We start from the raw sequence: 16,761 nt of genomic DNA on the forward strand, positions 1-16,761 counted from the left end.
TTTTATACGTATAGTCTTTCAATTTTCTTCTCCAATTTATAGCTATAAGTAAAATGTAAACATATATTTTGGAGCTAAAAAAATAGGGGGCCTTGAAAATGTTTGTCTCAACCAAATGAACACCATGTCCACACAACTTCCAAATATTGTCACATCCTCGTTTTCCAACAAAAATGTCAACAACCAACCTTTTCATGAGGTGGAATTTTTTTTACAACTAACAACACCAAGTAGGTGATTCATCTACTTGACTGATCACTTCAATTTTTGGTCATGCATCCTAAAGTATGTGACACGCCTATTTGTCCTACTTTTTCATCCTTTATCCCTTTCATTTAATATAAGCCACATATATAAGTAGCTCGATCAAGTTGAACGTCTTAGCAAGTAGCTCGCTCAACCAAGTAAGACATCTAAATAAGTAGGTATTTTTAACCTACATTTTGGCATTCGGAATTTTATTCCCTTCGACAATTACTTTCACTTTTGTACACTTGAACAAAATATAGACTTTAGACACAATTATAGTCTCTTTTTCCATGCTCGAATAATCTCAAAGATGATAACTTAGACGTGAACACAAGAGTCGATCATAAGGAGAAATAGTTATTACACCCTCTAACTCTTCTTCAAACTTCCCCAACTCTTGATATAGAATTTAGATTGACGAGCGATTTATTTTGCCGGAAATAGGCTCAAAGATCTTTAATTTAATAGTTATTACACCCTCTAACTCTTCATATGTTGGGAGATGTGCTTGTTTAAAATCATATCATATGTTGAATCACTTGAAGTGACCCTCCACAAGGTATCCTTTGATTTGAATTTTTATTTTAAGGTTTCCCTTGCCCAAAAACCTTGGTTTAACATACTCCAAAATGAGTTTGTTAAAAATCGAATCGAAACCAATTACCAGAACTGGAAAGAAGTTATTGGTTTATTGGTAATGGATTATTGATTTAGCAGTTTCGATAATGGTTATGATTTTTTTACATCGGGTCATCAGTTCTAAACAGTTTGAGGTTTTTTCTAACAGGTTAACCAATAACCAAATAGTAAATTAAAAATAAAATTAAATTATACCAATCGAAATATAAAGTCCTTGATTTAGGGTTTAGTTTCATACTTTTTGGATTGTCTCAAACTCTCGGTTATTCTATAAGGTGTCAAGGTTTGATTTTGAGCAATATGCAGTATGTCAACCTATGTGCATGGTTCATTTGGTTTGTCGCCTTAATTCCAATAAATGATTTTCAATGATTTTTTTTGTGTGAAAACTTAACGGTTTAACCGATCACGATAAATAATCAATAATCGATAATCAATATATCTTAATAGTTCTATAACAACTGAGTTTCACACCAATCCGTTGTCATTCGAGTAGTAGCATGTTAAATAACATAGGGGTATTACAATTTAATCCTCTTTTATAGCTATTTTTAATTATCACATTATTTATGGACAAACACTTGATTTGAACAAGAATAATAACCGTTTGAAGACAAATAGAACTTGAGAATTAACAGTTTGAGGCAAAGTGGACCTCCAAAGAATTTGATGGTTTTTGAAGTACCATGCAACACTCACATAGTTGTGTAATCAACACTAGCATTACTGTATATTGTCAATAAAATCATGTCACAAGATATTGTCTGAAATTATAAAGACTTGGTTCGTGAGTCGAGACAGTTTAGAATGAAAACAAATAGAAAACGAGAATTTATAACCAACATCAAGAAAATGCAATTTGCATTCTTCTTTCTTTTTTTTTCAAATACAACGTAGTTGCAACATAGATTTCATACCACTCTTTGTGTCATGCCCAAGATTACTCGTTAGAAATGCTATATATCTATCTAATTGTCGAGGCTGACAAGATTTTACAGATTTCACGCAGCATAGCACTCTTCTATTGAAACTGAAATTATCATATGGATACATGACTTTACTCAAACCTACAATACAAATCGACATGTGAATATCAGGTATCCAGGGTTAGATGTGAATAAATACGATGGATCCTCCACCATGCACGTTCAATTGCCAAACATTTGGAGCAGCAGCTGTGTAGATCAAGTTGTCCCCTAGCTCTCAGTAATCAGTTAATAAGAACATGAGTTGTCAATGTTTTCGTCTTGGCAGGAATGAATATACATGCAGAATGCTAACTCTGCAAGGTAAAAGCACAGGCAGCTCCAGAGCTCCAAAAGCCACTCCATATGAACATCACGGTTACTGCCGAAAATACAACTCTTACTAATCCATCCAATACTGCATTTAACTCACGAAAAATCTTGAAGTGCTAGACTCAGCTCCTGAGCAGACTTGGCAATGGACCCTCCCCTTCTGAATGAACAAATGAATAAGCGAAAAGAGAATAAATAGAAAGAGCAAATTTAATTGTGTAACATTTGGACCAAAATTGGGTGAAGATGCACTGACGCACCTAGTTAGAGAGGGCAGCCAATTTTTTACTTTTTCAAGCTCAACAAAGCAAAGGTTGTAGCGCTCCATCCTTAGTTATCAATAAGGAAGAAAAACATTCAAATTAGAAAATAGCAAAGCACAGAAATATAAGAAAATATGAGATAGTACCTTTGCTCTGCCTCAATATCAACACCAACTGATGCTGGTGCAGACATTGAAGAATAAATCACTGAACCATATACTTTAACAAGTTTGAGCAGCATAATCAATGAAATGTCTTGATGCCTAAAGAATGTCACCAAAAGTCTAATGAGAATCAGACTACACAATTACAGCACAGACGAAAATAATCAAGCTCAAATTTGTACCTATCCAAGTTGCTCTCAAGCAACCCCCCAAGTAGTGGTAGAAGGCATGTGCAAATCTCTAATGTAATCATGTCATTTTTCTCTGTTAAAAAGCTTATTACATCAGCAAGCACCTGTATCATGCATCAGAAGGTCCACATCGTGTTAAAAAGTTAACTATCAAGGTCGAGAATAGCATAGAAAGGACAGACTTACAGCAGGATCTGCCATCTTCTCCTTACCACATCTTGTTAAAGGGTTATTTTCAAGATCGAGAATAGGGCACAGAAAGAAAGACTTACTGCAGGATCTGCCATCTTCTCCGTTGCAATAAGTGCCCCTTTAATGTCATGTCTTTGCCAGTACTGATAAACAACCTGTGAAAAAAAGAATATGTTAAATGTTTGCTTTAATACAAGTAACATGTTTTTTAATTTTTCACCAGATTTTCTAGATAAGTCTTTCCTAGTCAAATTGGTATCCTATTATATAGGAAACTGTTCACTTTTGGCTGATTTTCAGGATAGTGAATAGCCAAATAGGATTGCTTTGTTTTCATATATTTACCTACTTACAGTTTGTATGTCAGCTATTCAAATCAGGAGGTGATGATTCAACAAAATAAGCTATTTACGGATGCATCAATTCTTCTCCTACTATATTTTCTCAATTCCTTTTCACGAATTTATCTTTGTATTTTCTTGCTTCCCTCATTCTTCAAAAGGTTCATATAATGAATGACAAAGCCACACAACATGACTATTGCTAAAAGACGCTCTGTTTATTAGATTCCTTACCCATTCATACCATGTTTCAGACTTCGATTAGCTCCTAGTAATGTCGTGCAAGTAGTCCTCAGCTAAGAAATAAATTCTAATGTCCATCTTATATCACCTTAAATGTAGCTTTTAAACAATCAATAATGAATGATAGAAGAAAAACTAACTTCCTCTGGTGAATACAATCAGCAGAACTATGCCAAAGTAACCGGAGCTGTATTTAGAACCTACCCTCGAAAAGCGCATCTCAGACATTGTTTTTGAAAAATATTTCAAATTAAAAAAAAGTAATTTTACGCCACCCCCTACCCCTACCCCCACCTAGGCCATTCCTGTCAAAACAATTTTTTAAGAAGTTGTTTTTGGGAAATATTAAAAATTTCATTTTTTACGCCAACCCCACCCCAGGCCACCCCCATCAAAAAAAAAAATTAAAAAATTGTTTTTGAAAAATATTTCAAATTTTTAAAAAAATCATTTTTTATGCCCCCCCACCCTGTCAATTTTTTAAAAAAATTGTTTTTGAAAAAGAATTTCCTGGGTCGAAAGTCTGGGTCAGCCGGTCAGGTCCTTGGTCAAATTTCAGGGTCGGATTTTGAAACGGTCATCGGGGTCGAGTCCTAGATCAATTATCGGGGTTGATTTTCGGATCAAAAATTATTTTCCTAAAGAGTATTTTTTTAGTCTCAAGCCAAAAATAAAAGATATTTTCTGAAAAAATATATTTTTCATTCACCAACCAAACATTAAAAATATTTTTTAGAAAATATTTAGTTAGGAATCAACTTGTTTTCCAAGAAAACATTTTCCTTCATACCAAACACACCCTTTATCCCTAATATTTTTTATTATTTCTATATTATTTTCCTCCTACTTTTCTCTTTGCTATTTTTTTCTAACATTTTTTCTTCTTCTTCTTGGTCTTTCTTTCTACCCTTTTTTCCCTCTTTTTGTTCTTTCTTTTCTTCAATTTTTCTTCTTCTAAATTATTTTCTCCATTTTTTGTTTTTTTCTTTATAAATTATTTGTGGTAAAGAAGAAATATAGTCATTAAAGAAGAAATATAGTCAGTACTACTTATAAATATAATTGAAAAATCATCTCAAATCTTTCATGTGCTTTATAAAAATTATATTCTCTAAAAATTAAAAATAACTTACACATAAATTAACTTATATAATCAATATATATTGAAGTTGAATTAAAATATAAATTAATTTTATTTCGATTTATTTTAGCAATGTATGAGCAAGTGACTATTATTTTCCCTAGCAGCTCCGCACAAAAGACAACTACAACACAGTTGAAATCCCCTTCTTTAAAGGTTTTCTGCGTAAGGCAAACCTCTCTTGCTACAAGCCAAGCAAAACATAGCACCTTAAAAGAGATGGATCTCCATGGCCACTGATCAGTTAAGTGATTATGTCTAATCAGAGAATTATAAGCTGAATTTACAGAATAAGCATTCACTGGTAGTTTTCCATATTAGTGAATCTTCAGTGTCTTTGAACCCTTGGAATGATTCTAAGGTCTTGAATTCAACAGCTCTTTCCAGCTCCCAAGCATGCAGTAGCCTTCTAAAAGTAATGTTCCATCCCTGCACACCTTTTGCTGATCCTGGATTAATATCCGGCAGAGTGGCAATACTAAAGAACTCAAGGAAACCATACCCAAGACAATTATCACACCAAAAAAATAATTTTCCTTCCATTGCCCACTCTTATGTTGATTTTTCCAGCCATGAAAAACCAAAGATATCTAATGGCTTTCCACACTCCTATGCCATGAGGACTAACAACCACCTTTGAACGCCACTGGTCATCTATTTGTTATGAATGAGACTTCTTCATAAGGCCTTTGTTTCAAGGTTATACCTCATTAACCACTTCACAAATAAACTTTGGTTATGAGTTTTAAGGTTCTTGATGTCAAGGCCACCATCCTTTTTGCTTTTGATAAGACCATCCCAGTTATTAAAATTGTTCTCTTTTCTTTGTTGTCTTGCCATAAGAAATTCCTCTTGATAGTGTCTATTCTTTTCCTTACCTTGCAGGTAAAGGGAAAAAAGACATGACATATGTAGGAAGGGCATCCAAAACACTGTTGACTAGTATGACCCTACCACCCAGAGAGAGATATTGCCCCTTCCATTTGGCAAGCCTCTTTTCACACCTCTCAATGACACCATTCCAGATCTCCAAGTCTTTACTTTTTGCACCTAAAGTTAGGCCCAAATAGACAGTAGGTAGGGATCCTACCTCACAGCCTAAAACACCTGCAAGCTCTTGGATGTTGTCCATTACATTGACCGGAAATAAACTGCTGTTATGCCAGTTGACTTGAAGTCTTCAGACTACTTCAAAATCACCAGTATAGTTCTCAGGTGTCATGTCCTCGGTAAGTTGCAGGTGTGTCATTTCTTGTCTAATCACCTCTCCCCACCCCGGTACTTCTTTGGCCTACCTCTACCTCTACTTAGACCCACCATGGTCAACCTCTCACACCTCCTCACTGGGGAAAAAGCATAGAGGGAACGCTGACACTTCTATGTTGCCCAGGTACAATGCTACAAACTAGAAAGACAATTCTCATTGACCAGTAATGGGGTTCTTACCTTTCCAAAGTTCAGATCAATAAAGGGAATAATTGAAGACATACCAGTCAATCAATCAAATATTCCACAATCCCAAACTAGTTGGGGAAAGGGATTTCAGTGAGGGTCTACCTTTTTCTGGAAAGAGAGTGGTTAAAACAGTGATTCAAGTATAATAATGAAATAGACATCCAAATAAATTTGCAGTAGACATAACAATGATGTCTACATTAGCGAAGAGTTTGTTAAAGGCCTCTTAAACTAGTTTCATCGCATGAGACGATTTCTGAGCAGACCTGTTTGAATTTTTATCGAGCATTCTTGCAATTGAACATGTTTCTACTTCACTATTTCTGAGAAAATTTAGATGTTCAAAACAAGGACTGCTGTAAGTCAATGACCGAATAACCTTATCCATTAATCCTCCAAAGCTCGTTATCTATAAGGACAACTTTCTACTTCTTTCCAAATTGTAAGTCGCAAAGTAGCACAAGCAAAGACTAAAAATCATTGCACAAAGAGTGTACTTTCATTCACATCACAAATCAGAGCATCTAAATAACGTCATTAGGAAGTCATTTTGCATCTGTTATACTATTAGTTACCTGTAATTTGGCCAAACGAGATTGCATTGAGCCAACAAATTGGTCATGTTGTTCCATCAAGTCAGTGATGGCATCCTCATCTGTAGCAGAAACTGTTACACTTCCCGCTGATGAAGGATGCCCTCTCTTTTTTTCCATACAATCAAAAAAGAGCGAAAGATGAGTTAAAATCTGTATTAGGATAGTGATACAGAATTATACAGAAATTCACATTAATGGAGAGGAAAATAACACAAAACTTGTTATATAACTTCACATCAACAGGTGTCTATCCTAATTGCAAATTTTAAAAGAAACTAAATCATCATGTACATAATGTGGAAGACTTTCATAGAACTAGCAGTTCATTTGGGGATCTACAAATTGTGACCTTACGTTTTGTTTACATAGCCATTGAAAGGCTTGTCTATCTAGAAAGTCTTGTAGTGACAACAGTGACTTTTGTTTAAGAAAGTGGCAGTATATTATATACTCTTCCTTGGGTCATAGATTCTGTAGGTTATAGCAGAAGAAAGGACAATACGGCAAGTCATCTTAACACATGTGCTTGAATGATTAACAATGGGTTGATATTTTTACCATCTTTTTCTCCAAGTTATTTTTCCTTCTACTTTTCACGTGTTTTAAGCCTATATTGGAATGTTCAGAATACTCTACAATTCTTTTCTTCTTGTACTAAATTTATCAGAAAATGTACATTACTGTTTACTTGTACTGATTTTTAAATTGTAGCATCGCACAAACTTACTATCCTCCATCTCAATTTTTATGTCATACTTCTATTTTTAGTCTGCTTTCAAAAAGAAGATCAGTTTTCTATATTTAGTAAGTTTCTAGTTCCAACATCTTATTTTACCCTTATTAAAGGAAAATAGCATGTTTAGACCAAAAGATTCAAAGGGTACTTTCGGTACATTATACATACCTTTAGTTTAAGACAAGATTCAATAGTCTCCTTTACCTTCTTAAATTTTATGTCCCAATCAAACTAAGACGCTTAAAATGGAACAGAGGTAGTTTAGTTTAATGCATGTTGCTAAAGAAATTAGAAACTAGTATAGTGGTACCTAATGAAGGTAGAATTAATAACATTTTTTTGGCCAAATACATATAGCCCCTAAAAGTTGGAACCACATGTTAGTTAGATACCTCAATTTTAGTAACAACCAGATAGACACCTTAACTTGTCAAGAATGTGTTCCAAGGATACACAGCTTATATGGAAATTTGCATGTTCCACCTCCCTGTTTGAGCGTCTATATTGACTAAAGGGAAAAGGGTCTGATATGCCCCCTAAACTTTGTCATTTAGAGCTGATATACCCCTCATTACAAAAATGACTCACACATGCCCATATCGCCATAAAATTGGCTCACATATACCCCTTACCGTTACAAGAGTGGCTCACATATACCCCTACCATTACAAAAGTGATAAAATTAATTTATTTATTTTTAATTTTTAATATTTAAAAAAATCATGTATTTGATCTTTCAAAACATAAATTATTTTTTGACTCCTTTGATTATTATTATTTGAGTTTCTTATTCTTCTTTCATTTTTTCTTTCATTCTTTAGTGTAAAAATAAGAAATAAAAAGGAAGAAGTGTGAATGAAAAAAAGAGAAAATTTAAAACTATTATTTTGCGGCTATACTGTAATTTAGTTTTTATATCTGTAAACAAAAACTTTGGGGCGTCTATAATAAATTTAAGGGAAAAGGGTCAAAAATACCCCTCAACTTTGTTTTATTGGTTGACTATACCCTTACCATTAAAACGAAGTTATTTTTACCCCTACCGTTACTAATTTCATCATTTGTACCCCTCAATTGACGGAAACCCCTAAATCAACCCAAATTAACCGATTTCAATTGAAATTACCCAATTATCTATTTTAACCCAAACCTATTTCACCTCCATCTCAAAACACCATCATCTTCTCCCAAAACCCATCTCCTATGAGAATCCAAATCGGCAAGAACTCAATGGATTGTAGACAAGTTGTGCCTCTTTTCCTCTAAGAGTTTACATATTTATGTTAGCTAGCAATTTAGAATTTTCAAAGTGAGGGGATATGATCAGTCGGGTATGGTGATCCCCTTGGAAGCATGTCTGTGTATGTAATTGCAAAGGCTTATGACGACTTAACATTGGGAGTTGTAATTTGTCTATTTCCACAGTTCAAGAGTCCAATTTAACTTGCGTTTTTTGCAGGCGTAATTATGAGGCCTGAATTTATTTATGATATGCGTCGTGTTGAGAGAGTGAAATTGCCTCTAGGTATACTTGGTTACTGTTGGGTGTATCTTCTTCATCTCTCATTCTGTTAGAGTAAGAAAATTGAATCGACAAGCTGATGAATTCACAAGAATATATGTTGTTGCAAATGTATGATGTTTTATGGAGCAAAGAGATGAAAATATTTTTTTTATTTAGGGAGGAAGAAGATGAAGAAGAAATTGATTTTGGAATTTAATTTGTCATGGTTTTTGTTTTGTGGGTTGGATTCTAATTTGGGTCAAAAAAATAAAATCAGGTAATTTCAATTGAAATTGAATATTTTGGTCAATTTGGGGCTTTCCATCCAATTGAGGGGTACAAATGATGAAATTAATAAGAAAATACGTGAAAAGAATAAATTTGACCACCCTCTCCTATGTGGTTTACGAGCTATTGCATAGGAGCGGGGGTTTTACCCTGTGCGCACCTAAAGGGTAGCGGCTGCGGGTTTCCCTTGTCATCAAAAAGAAAAAAAAAAGAAAGAATAAATTTGACCACCAAAATAATAAATTCAAATTAGCCGTTTAATTAAAATAGTTTTTAAAAAAATAACGTGTGAGAATGATCAAATACATACCTACATGGATTATTATTTTTTAATTAAAATTAATTTTTTCACTTAGTGGAAAAGTATACACGAGTCATTTGTGTACCAATAGGGATATATATGAGCTACTTTCATAACGAGGGTATATCAGCTCTAAATGATAAGGTTGAGGGATATATAAGACCCTTTTCCCTTGACTAAATATCAGAAAGCTCATCTTTGCACCTTCTTTCTGCTCTCTCTACTTCTCTTCACTTCTTTTTCCAACCAAAAACTCCATAAACAAAGTTTGCCACAACTCGGTGAACGTGAAAGAAGATAATGAAGAAATATTCCTCTATTAAATCAATCAACTTAAAGTATATGAAGAGCAGCATTATGTATTGAACCAATGAGACCTAATAGGATCTCTTCACTTTTCACAATGTATAGCCATTATCTACCACCTTTGGAGTCTAGTGAAGCTTCTATTGTTTACTGCTCAAAAAGCATAATTGGAAAGTTCCCCATTGTGATCTTAAGAAAAAATACTTTATTTTTGTTAAATTTTTAACTAATATTTCTACTTCTGATCGACTACATTGATCCATCCTTGCTTTAAACATCTATCTTTTCAGAAACAGTGGCATTGTATGTGAAAGTTGATGATTTCTGTTCCCTGCTAATCTAGTAGAAACGTTCGCTTCAGATCTCAGACTTATCTAGTAAGGACTGAGGAGCTCTGCTTTTCTTTTTGATGAGCTAAAGCCTTGATTTTTTTTCTTTTTTTTGCCGTGATAGTTTGGTTTGAATTTTAGTGTTCACGCTTTGTTTAATTTCAGTGAAGGACCAAAATTGCTTTTCTTTTGGGTACCGAAAGACCTATTTTAGGTAATATAAATGGGCTCACCTTTTTCAACCAAATATAATTACTCCACATGTTTTTAGTAAACGTAGGGGTAGGGTCTGCATACACACCACCCTCCCCAAACTTCACTTGAAGGACTATACTGGGTATATTGTTGTTGTTCTGCTTTTAGAAAACATGGAAGCACATCATCATTTACAATATCATCATGCATGAATATTATATATAAATGACACAAACAATATACAAACATACATATGTGTGTCTGTCTGCACGCGCGCGCGAAAGAGAGAGAGAGAGAGAGAGCTCTTAAGTCTTAACATAGTATTAAAAGATATGTAGAACTAAAGAAGAAATCTCAGATTAGATTAATACCGAACTGATTGGAAGCATATTCAGAGCCGGTACTGTCCCAACAACATTGCTGGGAGCAAGACACTCTTGATATTGAATCCTCTCTCTCTTCTCCCAATTTGCAACAATAGACCGTGTCCTTGCTAATTAACAAAAATGTTGCATTACGTAACTTTTATAGGAATGTGCAGACAGACTCGAGATTAAAGTTAAAATTGTACCTCTTCTTTGACCTTCCATGGGATTAACACTCCTAACAGCATTTCCACGTGCTTCATCTGGAACAAATTGCAAGGTTTAATAAATTGCATCTACTCCATGTTATCAAGAAAAGAAAAAAAGAACAAAGAAATTTCATCTGTTAATACAACAGCAACAACAACAAAGCTTTGATCTCATCCTAGTTTGGTCAACAATACAAATCCCTATATTCATTCCGCTCCACTTCAGTCCACGACTCCATTTTGATCCAATAGGTAAAAGGTCCAATAAACAATGACCTTCCAAAGAAATTTTACAAAAACAAGAAAGCAGTAAAGTGCAAAGAAAATCGCTGAAAAAAATAAATAAAGAAATCATAGAAGAGAAGTAACTTCTCCTTCTACTGCAATGATGGTGGAGGGGACCAAAACAGAAGGCAAACAGAGAAACTAATCCAAACACCATATTTGTTCTAGGAGATGAGTAAACATAGGCTAGAGCAATGAAAAATATCAGTCAGTTTAAGACAAGGCAGACTTAACATAAAAGCATAAGGCAGAATGAACATTGTTCAGTGACAAATATATATACACACGGGCGTATAAATCAATGGAAGATGCAGGATACTATAGCTGGGGCCAAACATTCTACATGGAAGGTAAAAAGAGTTGATAAAATTTGAAGGGTGAAATGCATGTTACAAAAAAGTCAATGGGCTGTCCTGTATTCAACCATAACTTGTGATATATATGTTTACTAGCAGCAATATTGTTATTCATTTATTGTACTAGTGAAAGAGTCTGATTGGTATGCATTTCAAGGAAATCCTATACAAGTCCTACCACTCAAAGGTTAATAAACATCAGATGGCAACAGAAAGAAAGAAATGAGAAGGGAAAACAAAACATTATCTCTCACACAATTTTCATGCAAATTTTTTTTGAAGGTTCTAAGATCTAATATGATATATGGGCACATAGCACCCAAGGGTGTGGGCCTAGTGGCTAATGAAGGAGGGGGCCTTGAGCTCTTAGGTTCAAATCCCAACGGAGGCAAAAAAAAATACTAAGTGGTTTCTTCCCGTCTATCTTAAGCTTTGGAGGACAGGTTTTACCCGAAATCTGTGCTGGTGGAGGTAGCAGTGCCCAGTGGAATTAGTTGAGGTATGTGTAAGCTGGCCCGGACACCACTGTCATATATACACACACACACACTATTGCATTCACCAGAGTTGCTCAAGATAAATGATACTTCATAGAACAAACATAGCAGACAACAAAAGGATAGAAAAAAGTAGTCACCAGATATCAGCATTTGTGAAAAGAAAATGACTGACAAATTAATACGCACAATTTTCATTTTGGTTTCTGGAAAGTAACTCAGGAGCTGAATGCACTTCAGGTTTTGTTGAGACAAGACTATTGTCATCCTTCACATTCCTCTCAGTTGCTGCAGTTCCAAGTATTGAGCATTTAACTGAAGGGAAAGTGTTCTTGTCTGCTATACTGCCGAATTCAATAGCATTAGGGACTTCAATGTCAGACTGTGACACAGCATTAGACCTCCCAAGGTCTTCCTTGAGAGTTGGAAACTTCCGTAAATCAGAGACTTTTGTCTGCAATGACTGCTGCATTGCCCTTGTTGTGATTCCTTCTTTCCTGGATTCAGATGCTTGCTCCATTCTATCATTATTTCTAGGCACGATAACAGGTATGATCTCTGACCTATTGATAATGGAAGAATTCGCTGTTGAATGGGCTTTAGCTGAATTCCTCTTTAGAACAGTTGTATTTGGAACTGCTGTTGTATTAATTGGAGCTGCTTTCGAGCCAACACTCAGATTAATTCTTTGAGGAGTGCCAGGTGCATTTGCAGTAGCTTCATTGAGAAGATAAATAAAGACTGTCAGAATTTTCTGGGAGTCAAACTTAGATGAAAGAAGTAAGCAAAAATGCTATCAAAATGGGAGGAAAGAAACAACCTTGAGACAGGGTACCAAGCTAACATATTAACAGGAATGGAAAAGGGAAAAAAGGAAGAATAGCATACTAGTAAGAGCCCTAGAATCCCTTTGATCCAAGTTTTGTGAAACTGAAAGTCTTCCAAAAGATTTGGTCTCTTTAACAGGATCAGAATTTTGAGAAATTGAGAGTCTACCCAAATTGGCTTTGCTAGCATCCTCGACCAGATTGGATAAATTCACACTCGAATTCGATTTTACATCAGAATGACCATTCAATCGAGTAGTACTACCCATTGCATATGGTTCAAGACGCTGCATGATAAAAGCATGATACATATATATTAAACCTAACTTGAGAATCAAAACATGAAGTATATCATCCAACATAACTCCAACCAAAAGAAAAGACTTTTTACCGAAATATCCACAACCCACACTCCAACACAACTTTGATTGTAAGAGCAGCCAAGGAGTTTCCCTTCGTGAATATTAAGATCCGACAATCGAGACCATCCAACATCTACTGTATCATGACATTTAATTGGTTCCCACGAGCAAACCTACAAAAGGAAAAACACATATGTGACAATTCATGGAACAACTATTTCTCAAGGAATGGCAAATAACCAAGGCTACCTTCAAACTCTCATGCAAACCACAGAGAAGGGTTCTTCCATCGGGATTGAAGGTCATACAGCGCACCCCAGATGTCTAGAATTGAGATAAGAAAATAGTTATATTTTTTACAATATCAAGACATTTCCAAGAAACATTCAGCAGCGATATTGTATCGAATATGAGAACTGAGATCAAAAAGAGATGCAAAGACGATGAAATTACTAACCTCAGGTCCAGATGAACCTATGAGTTCAAAAGTTTCAAGGTCCCAGAATTTTACAGTTCTGTCAGCAGAGCCTGGTGAAGATAAAGAACAAGAAAAAAAATGAGCAGCTGATTACTATGATGATGATGATCAGAGATTAATGCAACATCCAACTCTGAAGACCTCTTTTTTATTCATTTGATCCTCCCACCACCACCATCCCACAATCCTACTTTCATGGGGTTATCAGCATTACCATGCAAACTTCAACTAGATAGAACCTTTTAGTTTCTAGAAAGTAGAAACTTCATGCATTGCCCACATTTCCCTGTTTCCATTCCCTCTTGTCTGAACAGTCATTTCAAACATGAAAAAGAAGCATCCAAGCAAAACTCAGTATGAACTAGTTACATGGAAAGATCTATGCATCATGATCTAGTGAGTTCTTAGTCCATTTTACATGAAACTCTGCAAAACAAAACAAAACAAAAAAAACAGAATCTCTAATTTCCATCATACTCCCTCTTTCTCAAAAATTTTGCAAGATTTGACTTTCAATGGCCAGATTGGGCTTCGGTTAAAGCCATTTGTAGACTACACTTCAATATATTTTACAATCACACATTATTAATTAAAAATAAAAATAAACCACATGAAAAATATTATCATGGGAGAGCTTAGAATTTTCTGAACCTTTATATATTTTTTTTTTTTAAAACCATTTAACTGAAGTTCAATTTTAATTCTGAAAAGTTAGCATGGATGATTTTTGGATTGGAGAGAGTATTCTACAGATGATTGGTGAGGAAGGTCATTTTTTCTTAGAGCATTGAGAGATGAAAAACTTCATTGTTAAAAAATTTAAAGGAAGATAAAAAAAGCTTCAAATTGAAAAAATATTTAAAGCACTAAGAGCTGGCAGGCATAAGTAGTCAAATCTACAAGTCCATAAAAATCTGTATACACTCGCCGCTTTTCAATTCAAATATGCAGTTATCTTATGAGGTAACACAACCTACAGCATTAGGAAAGAGTTAGACTGCCAACAAGTTCCAAGTTTTACACAGGACACATAGCACGCATTAAAGATCTAGTTGAATGCAATTAAAGTTACTGGAGCCAGCACAACAATATAAGACCGGCATTTTGAATACCAGATTGACCCTTGTGAGAAAAGAGACAATGTAACACTGTGTCACAGCTTTTAATCACACCTGTTGCAAGTAGAAACTCATGGGGGTGAAAGTCTATGCACTGAATCTGCCCTTCATGACATTTGAAATCGTGTAAAAGCTTTCCTGCAGTCAAATCCCAAAGCTGCCACAAAATAGAACTGGTATCAAAAAATTATAATAATGAAAAAAATGCTCAAAACTTCATGCATCTACTTGATATAATGTCCACCACTAAAAATCATACAAGAAGACTAAATGCACATGAACGGAACTACTAAAAATCATGAATTGGTTATTACTGTCATGGACATGGCTATTGGTTTTTCTTTTTCCTTATTTTGACATGTAAATGGGTAGAGGTGATTAGACAGGTCATGGTATAGCTTCAGCTTACCAAGGACATGACCTTAGATAGGAGATTATGAAAGACTCAGATTTAGGTAAAAGGTTAGCAGGTACTTGAGTGTTGTCTAACTTATCCTTCCATACCAGTAGTTGTAGTATTACTCTTGTAGGTTCTTATTCCTTCAATTTGCGCTACTATTTCTTGTTCCTTGTAATTCGATTATCGTATTATTTTGTTGTAACTAGATTGTGACTATTTAATTAGTTTGACTTCTTACTTATGTAAGTTACTCTCTTTTTTAAGCAAAAAGAAGTCAAACTAATTAAATAGTCTGACAATCTAGTATTGGAAAAAAAGAGTAAATATTATTTTAGTATTAATGTAAATTTAAATTAGAAGAAAAATGCATTTAAGCAATTCAATCTATATATATATATACTAGTTCAGGATACGTGTGTTGCACGTGTAATCCATACTAATCCTTTGCAAGAACAATTAAGTTATAAGTCAGTTTTTTGACAACCTTATTATTATCCATAAATTGTGAAGATTTGATTATTATGTAGTTGGAATAAAATAAAATAACGTCATATCACTAAATTATTGAACAATTATAAAGGAGACGATAGTTGTCGCATGCCTTTGATCTTGGATTGGATAGAAGTCGAAGTTAAAATTTGTGAAGACAGAATGTTCTTAGTCTAATGGGATTTATAATTATGTATTAGAGATCCAAAATCAATAGATGATTCTTCTCGTTTCTTTATGACTTATTTGCATATCGTAAATTAAATATTATTGAATTAATCCCTCATTTAAAGGTATCCAACATAGAAAAGTCAAAGGACAAATTATAGAGGCAAGATCATTTCTAAGAAATGATCATTATCAACAAATTAGAGATATTATCAAAGAAAACAAAGTCATAAAGCTTCGACATTCATAATCATTTTGAAATATGTACATAGTGATATCTGCAAGATTCCTACACAAATGTACTTTAAAAAGTAACGATTAGTAGAAAAAAATCAAGAGAAGTTATATATAACACAAATACAATTTAAGAAATTAATTGAACCAACTTTTCTATGCTTACCTCCTAGAGATAGCTAAATAAGAAGACGATAAATATTGTTACACTATTGAGTATTACTGAGATACCAAAAGCTTGAGAAACTATATATGACGACAATATTCTTAGCATTCCAAACAAAATTATCTTATTCTTTCATTCATGTGAGAAGCACAACATAAAAAGCACAATAATTTTTTTTTAGAAATAATAACTAAGTGACTCATATTTAAACATGAAATGCTGGATATTTGTTACATACCTGTAAGTTTACACCTACGATATATTATATTGTTTCATTCAAATAGTGAGAATTAGTTATATGCTAAATGTTCATTTATATAAGATAAATTTAATTTATCAAGTAGAAAATTCATCATTAATTTATGCTAATTATGAT

The 16,761-nt window shown here is 34.1% G+C and overlaps 1 protein-coding gene across 2 annotated transcripts in view; it reads right to left on the reverse strand.

The window, feature by feature from the left end:
• Nucleotides 1–1,725: 1,725 nt before the first annotated feature.
• LOC102603236 (katanin p80 WD40 repeat-containing subunit B1 homolog) overlaps nt 1,726–16,761 on the reverse strand; it is a 20,071-nt gene continuing 5,035 nt past the window's right edge. Inside the window, exons 5-18 of one of the 2 annotated variants that reach the window (XM_015315327.1) lie at nt 14,983–15,085; nt 13,790–13,860; nt 13,582–13,656; nt 13,362–13,505; nt 13,032–13,257; nt 12,333–12,860; nt 11,003–11,059; nt 10,803–10,924; nt 6,752–6,877; nt 3,077–3,151; nt 2,796–2,908; nt 2,596–2,712; nt 2,447–2,515; nt 1,726–2,343 (exon numbers count right to left, since the gene is read on the reverse strand). In XM_015315327.1, the coding sequence (XP_015170813.1) occupies nt 2,283–2,343; nt 2,447–2,515; nt 2,596–2,712; nt 2,796–2,908; nt 3,077–3,151; nt 6,752–6,877; nt 10,803–10,924; nt 11,003–11,059; nt 12,333–12,860; nt 13,032–13,257; nt 13,362–13,505; nt 13,582–13,656; nt 13,790–13,860; nt 14,983–15,085 (1,887 nt within the window). In that variant the 3' untranslated portion in view covers nt 1,726–2,282. Of the gene's footprint in view, nt 2,347–2,446; nt 2,516–2,595; nt 2,713–2,795; nt 2,909–3,076; nt 3,152–6,751; nt 6,878–10,802; nt 10,925–11,002; nt 11,060–12,332; nt 12,861–13,031; nt 13,258–13,361; nt 13,506–13,581; nt 13,657–13,789; nt 13,861–14,982; nt 15,086–16,761 lie in introns of both variants that reach the window. The other variant, XM_006361479.2, reaches the window with a different exon arrangement.

Source organism: Solanum tuberosum, unplaced genomic scaffold, assembly GCF_000226075.1.
Source record: "Solanum tuberosum cultivar DM 1-3 516 R44 unplaced genomic scaffold, SolTub_3.0 scf00359, whole genome shotgun sequence".
Taxonomy (NCBI): domain Eukaryota; kingdom Viridiplantae; phylum Streptophyta; class Magnoliopsida; order Solanales; family Solanaceae; genus Solanum; species Solanum tuberosum.